The sequence below is a fragment of the Phyllobates terribilis genome, unplaced genomic scaffold, assembly GCF_046119375.1.
Source record: "Phyllobates terribilis strain yellow unplaced genomic scaffold, ASM4611937v1 Scaffold_9__5_contigs__length_417890890, whole genome shotgun sequence".
Taxonomy (NCBI): Eukaryota; Metazoa; Chordata; class Amphibia; order Anura; family Dendrobatidae; genus Phyllobates; species Phyllobates terribilis.
In genome coordinates, this window is record NW_027362769.1 from 229,881,304 (window position 1) to 229,896,361 (window position 15,058).

General features: G+C 42.1%; 1 protein-coding gene across 1 annotated transcript in view; it reads left to right on the forward strand.

The window, feature by feature from the left end:
• LOC141162056 (uncharacterized) overlaps positions 1-15,058 on the forward strand; it is a 539,567-nt gene that overhangs the window by 122,050 nt on the left and 402,459 nt on the right. The window contains exons 14-17 of the mRNA XM_073647724.1: positions 3,706-3,864; positions 10,690-10,808; positions 13,100-13,381; positions 14,733-14,888. Coding sequence (XP_073503825.1) covers positions 3,706-3,864; positions 10,690-10,808; positions 13,100-13,381; positions 14,733-14,888 — 716 coding nt within the window. The remainder of the gene's footprint in view (positions 1-3,705; positions 3,865-10,689; positions 10,809-13,099; positions 13,382-14,732; positions 14,889-15,058) is intronic.

Genomic DNA, 15,058 nt, shown 5'->3' on the forward strand with positions numbered 1-15,058 from the left:
CGAGATATATCCCGGACACCGGGTCCGCGCCTACAGGGTCCCTTTATACCCAGTAGGAACCACCGTAACCCCTGGAGGACTACAGGTCCCAGGTTTACCAAACGCTGACTACAGTACCAGGCTAGGAGTCACAGAGGCCCCAGCGTCCAGGGAGAGTGATCTCCAAAAGAAGGCCCTACCACCAGGTCAGCAGGTGCAAGAGAGAGATAGACAGTAACCAAGCTAGGCCTAGTTCCAGGCAGGCCAGAAGCTTAGCGAGTAAAGCCACGGATCAGGAGGCCCTATACCTGCTCACTGAGGAGAGTCCAAAAGTGCGTCCTTCGCCCGGAGTACCCTGGACCGTGCCTGCATCATCACCAGTAAAGGTACTGAAGCTTACTCCCGTGTGAGTGTCCGTCTTTCCTCCGGGACCGTCCTGCCATCTCTCCCCAGCATCCACCATCTACCCCTACACTGCCCTGGAGCTAGCTCTACCTGTGGAGAGCCACACCATCCCTGCTGCCGTAACACCAGCTTCAGAGGACTGCTCCGCAGCGGCGGCTCCCTTTGGCCGCATTCCACAGGTGGCGTCACGAACTTTCCAAATCCCCTGTAAATATCTTCCCCTTTTTACTGACCGCCCTGGGTCACGGATCGGGCCAGCCATCGTGATATTGCCCATACCGGCATCCGTAAGAGGCCCAGGGTCCGCGTCACTATCACCTGTCCATAGTTAAAATAATAATTTGTGGTTTGCTGAGATATCATCTCCCTATGAATCTCATAGACAATAGAGAAATTCCTGATTACCACTCCATTCTACGTGGGCATTTTGGAGCCCTCTTCTTAGAATCAGACGGGGTCTAGAGGGTAGGGAATTGCACCAAATGCTAGGTAATAACTTGCCCTGTAATTAGCAGGTTTTTGTGCAACTTTATGCCCATTATTGCCAATTCTGCACCATTACCTTATGTTACATTCACTGCACCCAGAAGAAAGAGTTGCACAATGTTATGGTAGAGAACATACCGGCACAAATTTTCAATCTGTAACTTAGATGAACATCATGTTTTTAATTCTTCATTTCTTTAATTTTCCATTATCTGTTTCAAAGGAGAGGAGGCATAAACTATCCCTACCAATTCAAAGAATGAGGGTGGAAATTCCATAAGATATATTAAAATAGGATCCGTTGAACATCTGCTTTCCATATACCCTACTAGGGCACATTGAGCTTATTGAGGGTCTCCAGCTGGGGACCACCACAATCATTATCCACTATTGACCTCTGTGTCCAGCCCTGGAGGACATCACATATTCATTGAGAATGGATTCCAGCGACTCCCAGCTATGAGAAAAAGTTGATGACCCACAATATGACCTGGAATGGTCAAACACATCGCAGACTGTCAATCTAAAGATCTCTTAAAGAGTAGCAGTCAATTTCATTTTTTTCTCTCCCATAAATCAATAGTACACATCAAAATAAGCTACTTTGTCATATATGTTATTACAAAAATCTGCTTCTTTCTCCTCATGGACTGATCTTTCATTCTCAAAATTCTTAATTAATTGGTAAAATCTGCTTTCAGTGAATACAGATTTTTCCCATTACTAAGATAAGAGAGGACAGTTGGTGCTCATAAATTTCTATGGAGAACTGAAACTGATGTTGCAGCAGAATGTCTGTGTCTTCCTTTAGCTCCTCCCTCTTCTTCTCTCCTCCCCTCCTGTCTTCATAGAATCTTATGAGTAGAAACTGTCATCTCCTATCTTAGTAATGGGAAATCCGTAGTCGCTCAATACCGATATTACCCATGTATTGTGAGGGAAAGATGGTCATTATTGCACATAACATAATTTATGGACATATCTGGTTTGATTTATTTGCCTGTGTGGTTTGGATGGATTGTTACCCACATCTATTGAGAATTTCATGTCAAAAGCACCTTTAGAAATATATTTACTTAGAAAAATGATGACATGATCAATACTTAGTTCACCCGCTGTATATAATTAAAACAACAGTTACTCTTTAAATTCCACGACAAGGACCATCACTTTTCTACTTTGAAGACCTGGTTTAATCTCTTACCGGCATTTGACGTATGGTCATGTCATATACCGGCTCCCTGGCTTTGATGCAGCCTCTGAAATTGAGCCTTCATCTTTGCTGGCAGTTGATGACATTATTATTCAGCCATCATCTGCCTTTAACAGCTACGCATGAAGCTGAACTCCAACCATTGCTGTTAACCTGTTAAATACCGCGCAGTGACAGCGGCATTTACAGTGCACGTCCTGGGGGGGCAAGCTGTTATAGCCACTTTTCGGCATGCCTGTCATGATGGTAGTCCAGTTCCTGGCTGGCGTTCATAGGAGACCGTGATGTTCACTAAATACAGAAATACAGAAATACCTTGGTCTGCCTGTATATGTCTCAAGCAATTGAACAGGATCAAGTCCTCTAAGGGGACTAACAAATACAATAAAAAGTAAAAAAAAAAGTTTTACAAAATATGAAATAATAAAAAAAAACATAAGTTCAAATCAACACCTCTATTCGTCCATTAAAAATTAAGAAATAAAAAAAAAATATATATATAAAAATATGTTTGTAAAAGTCAGATCTATCAAAATCTAAAATTAATTACCCAAACAGGCAAACAGTATAACGAGAAAAAAAATCCAAACACCAGAATTTTGGGGTTTTTTGGCTGCCGCAACAGCGCAAACAATGGTTATAACAGGTGATCAAAACATCACTTATACCCCAAAATTGTATAATTAAAAAGACTGGCTCAGGGCTCAAAATACAAGTCCTCACACAGTATCATCGACTGAAAATTGAAAATGTTATGGCTCTCGGAAAAAGGCGGCACAAGCAAAAAAAAAAAAATTTTTCCAACAAATTATTGATTGTTTTTCTTTAAAAAAATAATAGTATTTCCATAATCATACTGACCTGGACAATCATATTACTAGGTCATTTTTGTATATATTGAATGCTGTATATAAAATACCCCAAAAACAATTGCAGAATTGCGCTTTTTACGCTATTTCATCACACCTGGATATTTTTTCTCGCTTTCCAGTACGTCACATGATTAAATAAATGTAGTCATTCTAAAGTACAATTCAAATCAAGCCTTCATACAGCTATGTCAATGGAAAAATATAAAAGTTATGGCTCTTGGAAGAATGGCAGGAGAAAAACGAAACTGGGTAATAAAACTTTTACAAATAAAGGAACTTTTGTAAAAACTGCTTGGTAAAGGTTGTCCATTTCTTGATGAATACTATACTAATCTGGCTATCAATTCCTATAATAAATTGTCTCTCCGAGGAATAAAAGGACACAAACTCCTGCATTCTGAAGAGAAGCCTTGGCAGCCCGTCACGTCTCCCTTGGCCTCTAGCTACAGAAGAGGATGTTAAATGACTTCATTAGTAAATTGATTTATTCACACAAGACATACTTTCAAGATGGAAATGAAATGGCTTAAAAATTTATGTCCGTAAGAAAGTGTCCTAATAAGATTTGCATTTTCTGATCATTCTGAAAACAGTCTCTATTGTTAGGACTTAATTAAGCTTTTCTAAGGAGTTAATGTGAGGACATGGCTGAATTTTAAAGCTCTGTTCCATTCAAACCTGAAAATGACTTCAGATAACCCCGGATTTCTGAGATCTGCAATCATTTATGACCTATGTTTGTCATTTCAGTGGGGTCTTTCGTATGGAGTCACCTGTCACAACTCCTAGAATCGGATGATCCACTCAAACAAGCCGTTGCCGATAACCTCCCTGATGACATTCTCACCAAGGATTTTGAGGGTGAATCATGGAAATACTCCACGTATTCAGATGCTACAGTTCATTCAGGTACCATTACCAACCACTGCCAGCAAACTGGCAAACCTCTAGTCTTTTATTTTTGCATTACTGCCCAATGAATGGGACTATAGAGAGTGTCTCTGCAGTCTATAAGTGTTCTATGAAAAAATGGAATTAAAACCTCCCATAATTTGGATTTAATTTGTTAGCATCTTTGAAAATGAAACCCTGTTCCTCAGTAGTATTAAACATTATTAAAAATTAACTAATCTGCCATTAAAACAAACACAAAAGTGAATAAAAAAAAAGAGAAGTAGTAATTATTATTTATACTTTTTCTTTCTTTTGAATGCACTTTTGGCTATAAAAATACACATCATAAATTGTACTAAAACTGCATTAGAAAATCTGGCCTTAAAGGGAATCTGTCACCAGATTTTTACCACCTAATCTGAGAGCAGCATAATGTAGAAACAGAGACCCTGATTCCAGTGATGTGTCAATTACTGTGCTACTTGTTGCAGTTTTGATAAAATCACTGTTTTATCTGCTGTAACTCTACCATTTCTTTGGATGCTGAGCTCTGTATAACCCCGCCCACACCACTGATTGGCAGCTTTCTGCCTTTGTCCACAGAAAACAGCCAATCAGTGGTGTGGGTGGGGTTATACAGAGCTCAGCATTGAGTGAACTGGTAGATCTGCAGCAGATAAATCAGTGATTTTATTGAAACTGCAGCAAGTGACATATTCCAGGAATCAGTATCCCTGTCCCTACATCATGCTGCTCTCAGATGGGGTAGCAAAAACTTAGTAACAGATTCTCTTTAAAGAGAATCTTATCAGCTCATAAAATTACCAATGAGCACAAAAATTACCTTCGTCTTCCACTAGTGTCCAAAATGTTTTCTTTTGTTGCATGCTAAGATATTTAGTAGTGTTGAGTGAACATGCTCGACACTGCTCGGTACTCGCCCGAGCATCACGCTACTCGGGATGTTCGGCGAGCACCGAGCACCGAGCATTTCCGGGTTACTCGGGCGGGAGCTCGGGTCTCCGCCCTGCATGTTTGGTGCTCTTTACAGAGCCAATGAACATGCAGGGATTGCCAGCCAGTCACTGTAATGCCGCAGCCATGTTGTTTGTGGGCATTACAGTGATTGGCTGGCCGCACAGCGTCACCTCCCAGACGATCAGCCCGTCATGATTGGTGTGTGTGCTGTGTCTGTGCGTGTGTCTGCGAGTGTGTGCGGTGTCTGTGCGATGTCTGCGGGTGTGTGCGGTGTCTGTGCGATGTGTGCGGGTGTGCGCGGTGTCTGTGCGATGTCTGCGGTGTCTGTGCGATGTCTGCGGGTGTGTGCGGTGTCTGTGCGATGTCTGCGAGTGTGTGCGGTGTCTGTGCGATGTGTGCGGGATGTGTGCAGGTGTGTGCGTGCAGGCAGACATAGGCTGATGTGACACTACTACTCCCATCGGCCTATGTCTGTCCCCGGTCCACTCGTGCCAGCAGGATCAGCTCGATGGGAGCAGTAGTTCCCATCAGCCTGATCCTGCTATATAAATTGTGTCCCCAATAAATTTTAAATACATGTCATTGGTGGCCAGTGGTTACCTACAATAAATTAGTTCATACATTACCTGTCCCCGCCGATCGCCACCTAAAATAAAGTAAAAAATAAAAAACTACATCTATACTCACCTAGACACCTAATTCCCCGAAGTCATCGATCTCCTGTAATAAAATATAAAATAATAAACCACAACCTTATCCTTACCCCTCCGTAGTAGTCCACGAGTGTCCCACGATGATCTCCAGTTTAGAGCAGCCACATAGAATGTGACCGCTCTGAACCGCTGCCGCCGCTAGAATGATGGGGCCGTAAGGGTTCGCCGGAGTTCAGGCAGCGCTGCTCCGGTTAGCTGCTTTACGGCCCCGCTGTATCGTGAGAAATTCCCACGGTACAGCAGTGCCGTAAAGGAGGTCTCCGGAGCTGCGCTGACTGAATGCACTCTGGTGACCTCAGTCAGTGGCTCCCGCTGCCGGGAGCGGACGTGTTCCCGGCAGCGTGAGCTTACAGCAGCCATGCACAGCTGTCACCATCTCCAGATGTGACAGCTGTGCATGGGAGATCAGCGCAGGAACGTGGACAGGTAACTATTTTTTTTTAGTAAACTAAGAATTAAATAAAATGGTGTGTTTTATTTCAAATAAATTATTTTTTTCTGGGTGTAGTGTGTTTTTTCCTTTTAACACTTTGTAGGTTAGCAATGGGGGTGTCTTATAGACGCCCATCATTATTAACCTGGGCTTCATAGCAGCTGGCACTGACATGAACCCCAACCCTATTACCCCCTGCCACCGCACCAGGGCAGCGTGGAAGAGCGAGGCTAAGTGCCAGAGTTGGCGCATCCTATGGATGCGCCATTTCTGGGGCGGCTAACGGCTGGTGTTTCTAGCCTGGGAGGGGGCCAATATTCATGGCACCCTTCCTTGGCTATTAATATCAGCCCCCAGCTGTCTGCCTAGCCTTTGCTAGCTATTAAATAGGGGGTACCCCACGTCATTTTTTTGGGGGGGTCCCCCATTTTAATAGCTAGTAAAGGCTAGGTATTCAGCTGGGGGCTGATATTAGTAGTCTGGGAAGCTCCGTGGGTATTACCCACTTCCCAGGCTTCAAACATCTGCCCCAGCCGTCTGCTTAACCTCCGCTAGAGCCTAAAATTATGGGGGATCCCCACGCCAATTTTTTTTTTAAATAAATCCTTTATTTTAACACTAAATGACATTTGAGGAGTTAATAAAGATGCAGTCCCTAAATTATTATTTATTTTTTAATTAATTTTTCCCAAAAATTTTGACGTGGGCTTTGCCATATTTTTGTATGCCAGGTACAGCATCCAGCTTCTATAAACGTGCCATTTTCCGGGGTGGCTGCGGACTGCAATTTGCACCGGGGGGGGGGGGGGCAGAAAGCTTGGGCCTCCCTGCGCTGCAGATTCCATCCCCCAGCCGCCTAGTTGTACCTGGCTGGACACACAAATAGGGAGAAGCCCCACGTATTTTTTTTTTAAATTATTTCATGAAATTCATGAAATAATAAAGAAAAAAAGGGCTTCCCTATATTGTTGTGTCCAACCAGGTACAAATAGGCAGCTGGTGGTTGGGGGCAGCCCGTTCCTGCCTGCTGTACCTGGCTGGACACAAATATAGGGCGAAGCCCCAAGTCAATTTTTTTTTAATTATTTCAGGAAATTCATGAAATAATTTAAAAAAAATTGATGTTGGGCTTCGCCCTATATTTGTGTCCAGCCAGGTACAGCAGGCAGGAACGGGCTGCCCCCAACCACCAGCTGCCTATTTGTACCTGGCCGGACACAACAATATAGGGAAGGCCTTTTTTTCTTAATTATTTCATGAATTTCATGAAATAATTAAAAAAAAATATACATGGGGCTTCGCCCTATTTTTGTGTCCAGCCAGGTACAACTAGGCAGCTGGGGGCTGGAATCCGCAGCGCAGGGAGGCCCAAGCTTTCTGGGCCACCCCCGCTGCAAATTGCAGTCTGCTGCCACCCCTGAAAATGGCGCGTTCATAGAAGCGCCATCTTCTGGCGCTGTACCCAACTCATCCAGGGCCCTGGTGCGGTGGCTCACTGGGTAATAAAGGGGTTAAGGCCAGCTTGGCATTATCAGCTGGCCCTAAGCCCGAAATTCATGGGGTCACGCCAATATTAGACATGACCACCATGAATTTCTAGTAAAGTATTTAAAAAAAACACAACACCCAGAAAAAAGTCCTTTAATTGAAATAAACACACAATTCTTTATTGTTCTAAATTAAACTATACTTACCATCACGCCCATTCCAGCTGAAGCCAACGATCTCTTGCAATAAAAGAAAAATAATAAAGCAACCTCATCCTTACCTTTCCATGGTTCCCACGACAGCTTCAGCTCTGCTACATCGAGATGACAGGCTGGACCGCAACAGAACGCTACCATCCAGCCTGTCATCCCACAGACCCTGAGAAGCGCAGGCATGCTTGCGCTCCTCAGTGTCTCTCTGTGACGGCATAAAGATGAGCCGAGGTCATGTCCAATGTACTCGGCTCACCTCATGCACGTCACTGACAGCGTGGGAAAATTCTCCTGCACTCAGCGCTTCAGCGTGAGAATTTTCCCACGCTGTCAGTGACGTGAATGAGGTGAGGTCATGTCCAATGAACTCAGCTCACCTCATGCACGTCACTGACAGCGTGGGAAAATTCTCACGCTGAAGCGCTGAGTGCAGGAGAATTTTCCCACGCTGTCAGTGACGTGCATGAGGTGAGCCGAGTTCATTGGACATGAACTCGGCTCATCTGGATGCCGTCACAGAGAGACACCGAGGAGCGAAAGCAAGCCTGCGCTTCTCAGTGTCTGCGGGATGACAGGCTGGATGGCAGCGTTCTGCTGCGGTCCAGCCTGTCATCTCGATGTAGCAGAGCTGAAGCCGTCCTGGGAACCATGAAAAGGTAAGGATGAGGTTGCTTTATTATTTTACTTTTATTGCAGGAGATCGTTGACTTCAGCTGGAATGGGCGTGATGGTAAGTATAGTTTAATTTAGAACAATAAAGAATTGTGTGTTTATTTCAATTAAAGGACTTTATTCTGGGTGTTTGTGTTTTTTTTTTTAACTTTGACTATGGGGTTAGTAATGGGGGTGTCTTATAGACGCCTCTCCATTACTAACCTGGGCTTGATGTCAGCTGGCATTATAAGCTGACATCAACCCCAACCCTATTACCCCACTGCCACCGCTACAGGGCAGTGGGAAGAGCAAGGCTAAGTGCCAGAATTGGCGCATCCTATGGATGCGCCATTTCTGGGGCGGCTGATGGCTGGTGTTTCTAGCCTGGGAGGGGGCCATTATTCATGGCACCCTTCCTGGGCTATTAATATCAGCCCCCAGCTGTCTGCCTAGCCTTTGCTAGCTATTAAATTAGGGGGGACCCCACGTCATTTTTTTGAGGGGGTCCCCCATTTTAATAGCTAGTAAAGGCTAGGTATTCAGCTGGGGGCTGATATTAGTAGCCTGGGAAGCTCCGTGGGTATTACCCCCTTCCCAGGCTTCAAACATCTGCCCCAGCTGTCTGCTTAACCTCCGCTAGAGACTAAAATTAAGGGGAACCCCACGCCAATTTTTTTTTAAATAAATCCTTTATTTTAACACTAAATGACAAGTACAGTAATCAACACTGTCACTGTACTTCATATATATGTGACTGACATGTTTCTATCTATATAATCTATGTGTGATTCTCTATTCCTTCTATTCTAAATTGTCGGGTACAGATGCTGAATTGCCGGCCGGCTTTTTTAAAGAGACGGTGCATGAAAACACTAATATTTTTAAAGAAATCCTTTACACTAAATGACAAGTACAGTAAGCAACACTGTCACTGTACTTCATATATATGTGACTGACATGTTTCTATCTATCTAATCTATGTGTGAAGCTCTATTCTGTCTGTTATAAATTGTCGGATACCGCAGCTGAATTGCCGGCCGGCTTTTTTAAAGAGACAGTGCATGAAAACACAATTATTTTTTTAAATAAATCCTTTACACTAAATGACAAGTACAGTAAGCAACACTATCACTGTACTTCATATATATGTGACTGACATGTTTCTATCTATCTAATCTATGTGTGAAGCTCTATTCTTTCTGTTGTAAATTGTCGGGTACCGGTGTATGCCGCTGATGAATTGCCGGCTTTTCGCGTAATACATTCTACATTATTCTTAGTTGTTTTACTTCATGTAGAATTAACCTACAAGGAAAGAAAGGGTTTATTTTCATTCCGATTTTTGTGTCCCATTGACTTGCATTGGTTTCCGGTATCGGAATCGGCGATATCCGATACTTTTTGGGTATCGGTCCGATCCAATCCGATACGATATTTCCTGATATCGGAAGGTATCGCTCAACACTATCCTTAACATATTTCACAGGAAAGCACTTTCACTTTCGTTTTTGAACGTTTTATTTTGAGCCTGTAAAAGTGGCTTAATACCTCTGACCACGTTGTTGACAGCAGTGACCTGGGGGTCAGAAATGCTTCCTGGGGCGATCCCCATGCTGTCCCCATGTCATTTGAGCACTGTCACTATCGTTTTGGGCACTTTTTAGGCTTTCTACAGACTGCCGGGGATGCCGCCGCAAAAATGCTCGAGTCTCCCATAGACTAACATTGGGCTCGTTGCTCGGGTCGAGCACCCGGGTATCACGGCGAGCTCGGCCCGAGCTTCGAGCACCCGAGCATTTTAGTGCTCGCTCAACACTAATATTTAGTTGTTTTTTTTAATTAAATTCATCACTTTAGATTAATTTATGCGGTGTGCAAAAATGTTCAATATTTTGAGCTACAGAGGTCCACAACTTTATTATTACCTATGCCAAATTCACACATCCATGCTTTTTTTTAACAGGCAGCACATGGATGCAAGATGGATGATATCCGTGTACTGTTTGGTATATCACAGGCCCATTTATTCACATTTATGAGTTTGGTCCGCAAATTTTAATAAACTCAGACATATCTCCATTTTAAGGTCTATAGGCTTTAATGGATTTGTGTTCTGTCGAAAAAAAAAGTCCTGATAAAACATGTACACGAAAGTCCACCATGTCAATGTGGCCTTAGTCAAAGCAAATGATGTACCTCAACTGAAAATGTAACAGCTTTTGATTCTAATTCATGTATCACTATGTAAGTTTTTAGAATTGTGTGCTTTTTCTAGTTTTTTTGCCAACTGTGATACACTTTGTTTTTTTCCATTCCTTTATGAAAAGCTTTTGTCCTTAATATTTTACAAAAATCCTTCCAGATTCTGTAGGCGCCAATATGGAGGCTTCACTGATTTTTACTCCATCATCCTTCATTCCACGCTCTGCAATGGCCAACCTTACAATACACACATTGGGACGAGCAGTGAATGTAATGGAGGTGAGTCAGTATGTTACCTTCTTGTCTAGCTTAAATTCAAGTGTGCATTTCTCATACGATTTATACATTTTTTTCTATCTTTAAAGAGGTTCTCTTGGAAAAGAAAATAAATAAATAAATTAATAAATAACTAAAGTAAATCTAATTATAAATAAATAATTATAAATACATTTAATTAGCAAATCATAATAGTTTTCTCTATGGAGGCATCACTTTAGAATTAAAATGGCTGCCTTCCTGTTACAGTGACAAAAAACGGTCCTAGAATATCAGTGCATGTGCAGTAGGAAGCTCCACTGCAGTGACCATGAAGATACAAGTACATATACCACATATGGTTATTCAAAATTACAGGAAGGACAGTAGTGTGAGCAGCCTCTTCTTACCTCATCACTCCTGGTATCTCCAGTATTAGATCAGAAAGACAGGGTGGACAGGAGTGTGAGTGGCCTCTTTTTATCTTATCACTCCTGGTATCTCCAGTATTAGTTCAGATAGACATTGTGGACAGCTATGTGAGTGGCCTCTTTTTACCTCCACACCCTTTGTATCTCCATTATTAGATCAGACAGACCTGGTGGACATCGGTGTGAGCAGCCTCTTCTTACTTTACAACTCCTGGTATCACCAGTATTAGATTATATAGACATGATGGATACATCTTCTTATCTCAGCACTAATGGTATCTCCAGTATAAGATCAGATAGACAGGGTGGACAGTAGTGTGAGCAGCCTCGTCTTACCTCAGCACCTCTAGTATCTCCATTATTTGATCATATAGACATGGTGGACAACAGTGTGAACAGCCTCTTCTTAATTCAACATTCCTGGTATCTCCAGTATAAAATCATATAAACATGGTGGATAGCAGTGTGAGCGGCCTCTTCTTACCTCAGCACTCCTGGTATCTCCAGTATTAGATCAGATAGACATGGTGGACACCAGTGTAAGCAGCCTCTTCTTACCTCAGCACCCCTGGTATTTCCAGTATTAGATAAGATAGACATGGTGGACAGGAATGTGTAAACAGCCTCTTCTTACCTCAGCACCCCTGGTATTTCCTGTATTAGATCAGATAGACATGGTGGACAGCAGTGTAAGCAGCCTCTTCTTACCTCAGCACCCCTGGTATTTCCAGTATTAAATCAGATAAACATGGTGACAATGGTGTGAGTGGCCTCTTCTTACCTCATCACTCCTGGTAACTCCAGTATTAGATTAGTAAGGCATGGTGGACAGCGGTGTGAGCAGCCTATTCTTACCTCAGCACTCCTGGTATCTCTAGTATTATATCAGATAGACAGGGAGGAGAGTGGCGTGAGCATCTTCTTCTTACCTCAGCACCTCTAGTATCTCCAGAATTAGATGGGAAAGACCGGGTGAACAACATGGTAAGCAGAATTTTGTGAGCAGCCTCTTGTAACCTTAGCATTCCTGATATTTCCTGTAATAAATCAGAAAGACATGGAGGACAGAAGTGTGAGCAGCCTCTTCTTACCTCACCACCCAAAATAATGTAAATAACCAACACATTTGTGAACAGAGCCATTACCAATAGAACTAAGCAAAAATTTTTGCAGGATACTGGTCCAATATTCACACCAGTAGTCTTTGGCCGCTAGACCAGAGCTCTGAAAGCCTCCCCTGACCTGCTGCCATCTACGGCACCTCTTCTCATTGGAAGATCTAGTACGATGTGGCCTCTGGACAAGGCTCTGCGAACATTTTTCTTCTATTTATCAATCTTTGGTTGCAAAATCTGCCTTTACATACACAAAATGTTAAAAAGTTATAATTCTAAATCATATTTCTAAAAATGATTTTTTTTCCTTATTAGAAATTGAGGAAATTTTGGGTTTAACACTAATCTCAACCAAAGCCATTTATGACCTGCAAATCTCGATCAAAAATACAACATTATTTTTTTGCAGCAGTTACACCAGAGTAACAACCCCATTGACAATCAATAGCTACGACGATGCAAAACAACATCCTTGATTTCTCATGGCCAATGTCGTGTTGCAGCCATAGACGTACATGAAATTCCTGTCCTGCTAATCACCGATATAGGTCCATTAATGGCTGTCATTAGCGGCTGCCTTATTCAAGAACCAAGTATTTCCATATCAGGTCATATAAGGAAATTAAATGGCGGGTATTTTACAGCAATTACAATATATTTTTTTTGCAATTTAATACAACAGCTATTAACAGCTTGTCTACAAAAAATATGCTTATAGTTAACCTTGGAAATTGGTGGTGGCCATGACCACTTTAATGTTTTATTCTAGCTTGGAATTCGCTTGGAAAATGCAGAAGATCTTCTCAAGTCACTGCTGGGTCGTCACTCTTCAACATTAAATGAAATTCTTGTGGGGAAAGGGGAAGACAAGCATTTTACTTCTGAACCACCCATGGAGACTGTAACATCACCTACTGATAAGAAGCCTACATCTAAGCGGTACAATCCAGGGGAACTGATGGGAAAAAAGTCTGATCAGCAAAAAGTCAAGAAATCCAAGCACAGCTGTCCAAGTGGAAAGTACAACAAGCTAAATGAACTACACCAGAAGGTAATGAAGTATAACATCCTAATCCAAGCCAAACAGACCTTTCACCCTGGTCTGTATAGAAGGGCAGATGCCACAAGCCCACCATTGTGCATCACATGTCATGGTCCCAGGGGCTATCACTGGAGCCAGATGCAGCTGCAAGTTGACTCATGATCAAAATATTTTATATGGTACAATTGTAACAGAAAAGAAAGCAGATCATAGTAGTCATATTAGAAACATAAAAAAAGAGAAATACTAGACCATGATTTTTCTTTCTATCCATTTATAGTTAAAGGGTTGTCAAGTGAAAACAAGTTATAACTTATTGATCGGAGGGTTCAGACAACTGAGATCTGCATCGATTAGCAGAATGGGCACCTTTTTCCTTTTTTAGAATGGATCGGTAGTGCACATGTTCGACCGCCTCTCCACCCATTCCTTATGCGGCTGCCAAGTGACGTTCTCAACTTTTTACAGCAGTTTCATAGAGTTTGAATGGAGAGTATCCAACATGCTTCTCTATTCTGTAATATGAATAAAAGTGGTCATTCATGGATAAAAATTCCCCATTCTGCCGATCAATGAAGGTCCCAGCTGTCGGTGCAGTATCATCTATTGTGCAGGTCAGTGATAACTTGTTTTGACTGGACAACCCCTTTAAAAGAGTATGGAAGTATGGAAGCTTCTGCAAAACTCACATCTATTACAGCATGTTACATTAGACAAATATGACCCTGTGGCAGCAATGTGGTCAAAGTGTTGGCAGCTAAATTTTGTTAATAAATTTGAGCTGGTGGAATATGGGCAGCACAGTGGCTCAGTAGTTGCTTTGCAGCTCTGGGATCCTGGGTTCAATTCCCACCAAGGACAAGGAGTTTGTATGTGTCTCCCCGTGTTTTCATGTGTTTTCTCTGGGTAGACAAAAAAGAGAGGAAGATAGCTCCCCTGAGAAAAAAAATCCAAACTGCACAGAAACCTTGTAATATGCCACATCCAATAGTGTAAAATCCAGCAAAATGGATCCTTGAAAAATTGCTATGAGTAAGGACTGTGTCTGAAACCCGTCTGCTTTTTTATATGGTGTTGGATTGGATTTTTTATGGCTGTTCAATAAATAATTTTTCAAGGATCCATTTTGCTGGATTTTACACTTCTTTTTCTCCAGGTACTCCAGTTTCCCCCACACTCTAAAGACATACTGAAAGGGAATTTAGATTGTGAGCCTTAATGGGGACAGAGATGATAATGTCTGTGGAAATTAATGGTGCTATATAAGTAAAATAAATAAATATAGTATTGATAGCAATGGTTTAAGAAAAAATAATAATAAAAGGAAATTTAATTAATGGCATATTCCATCTTCTTGAAGTTTACTGAAAGAATGACTGACAAGAAAGAACTAAAATGTGGGTTTAGCATGAAGATTTTTGGGAATGAGCTCATCTTCCTGGATTGTGAAGGAGTAAAAGACACGATGAAACAATACTCCTTGAGCTTCGCTGGACTTGCAGTAAAACTGCTTAAGGTATAATCATTAGTGTTAGATTTGTGTTGTGACAGTAGTTCTCAAGTGTCTCATGATACAATATCTTCAGTATTTCTTCAGGGATTAAAGGACTTTCTGAATTTCCGCACTTTCCTATGACTTCTGAAACAATTGTAAAATCCCACATGTTTGGAACATTTATTGGCCAT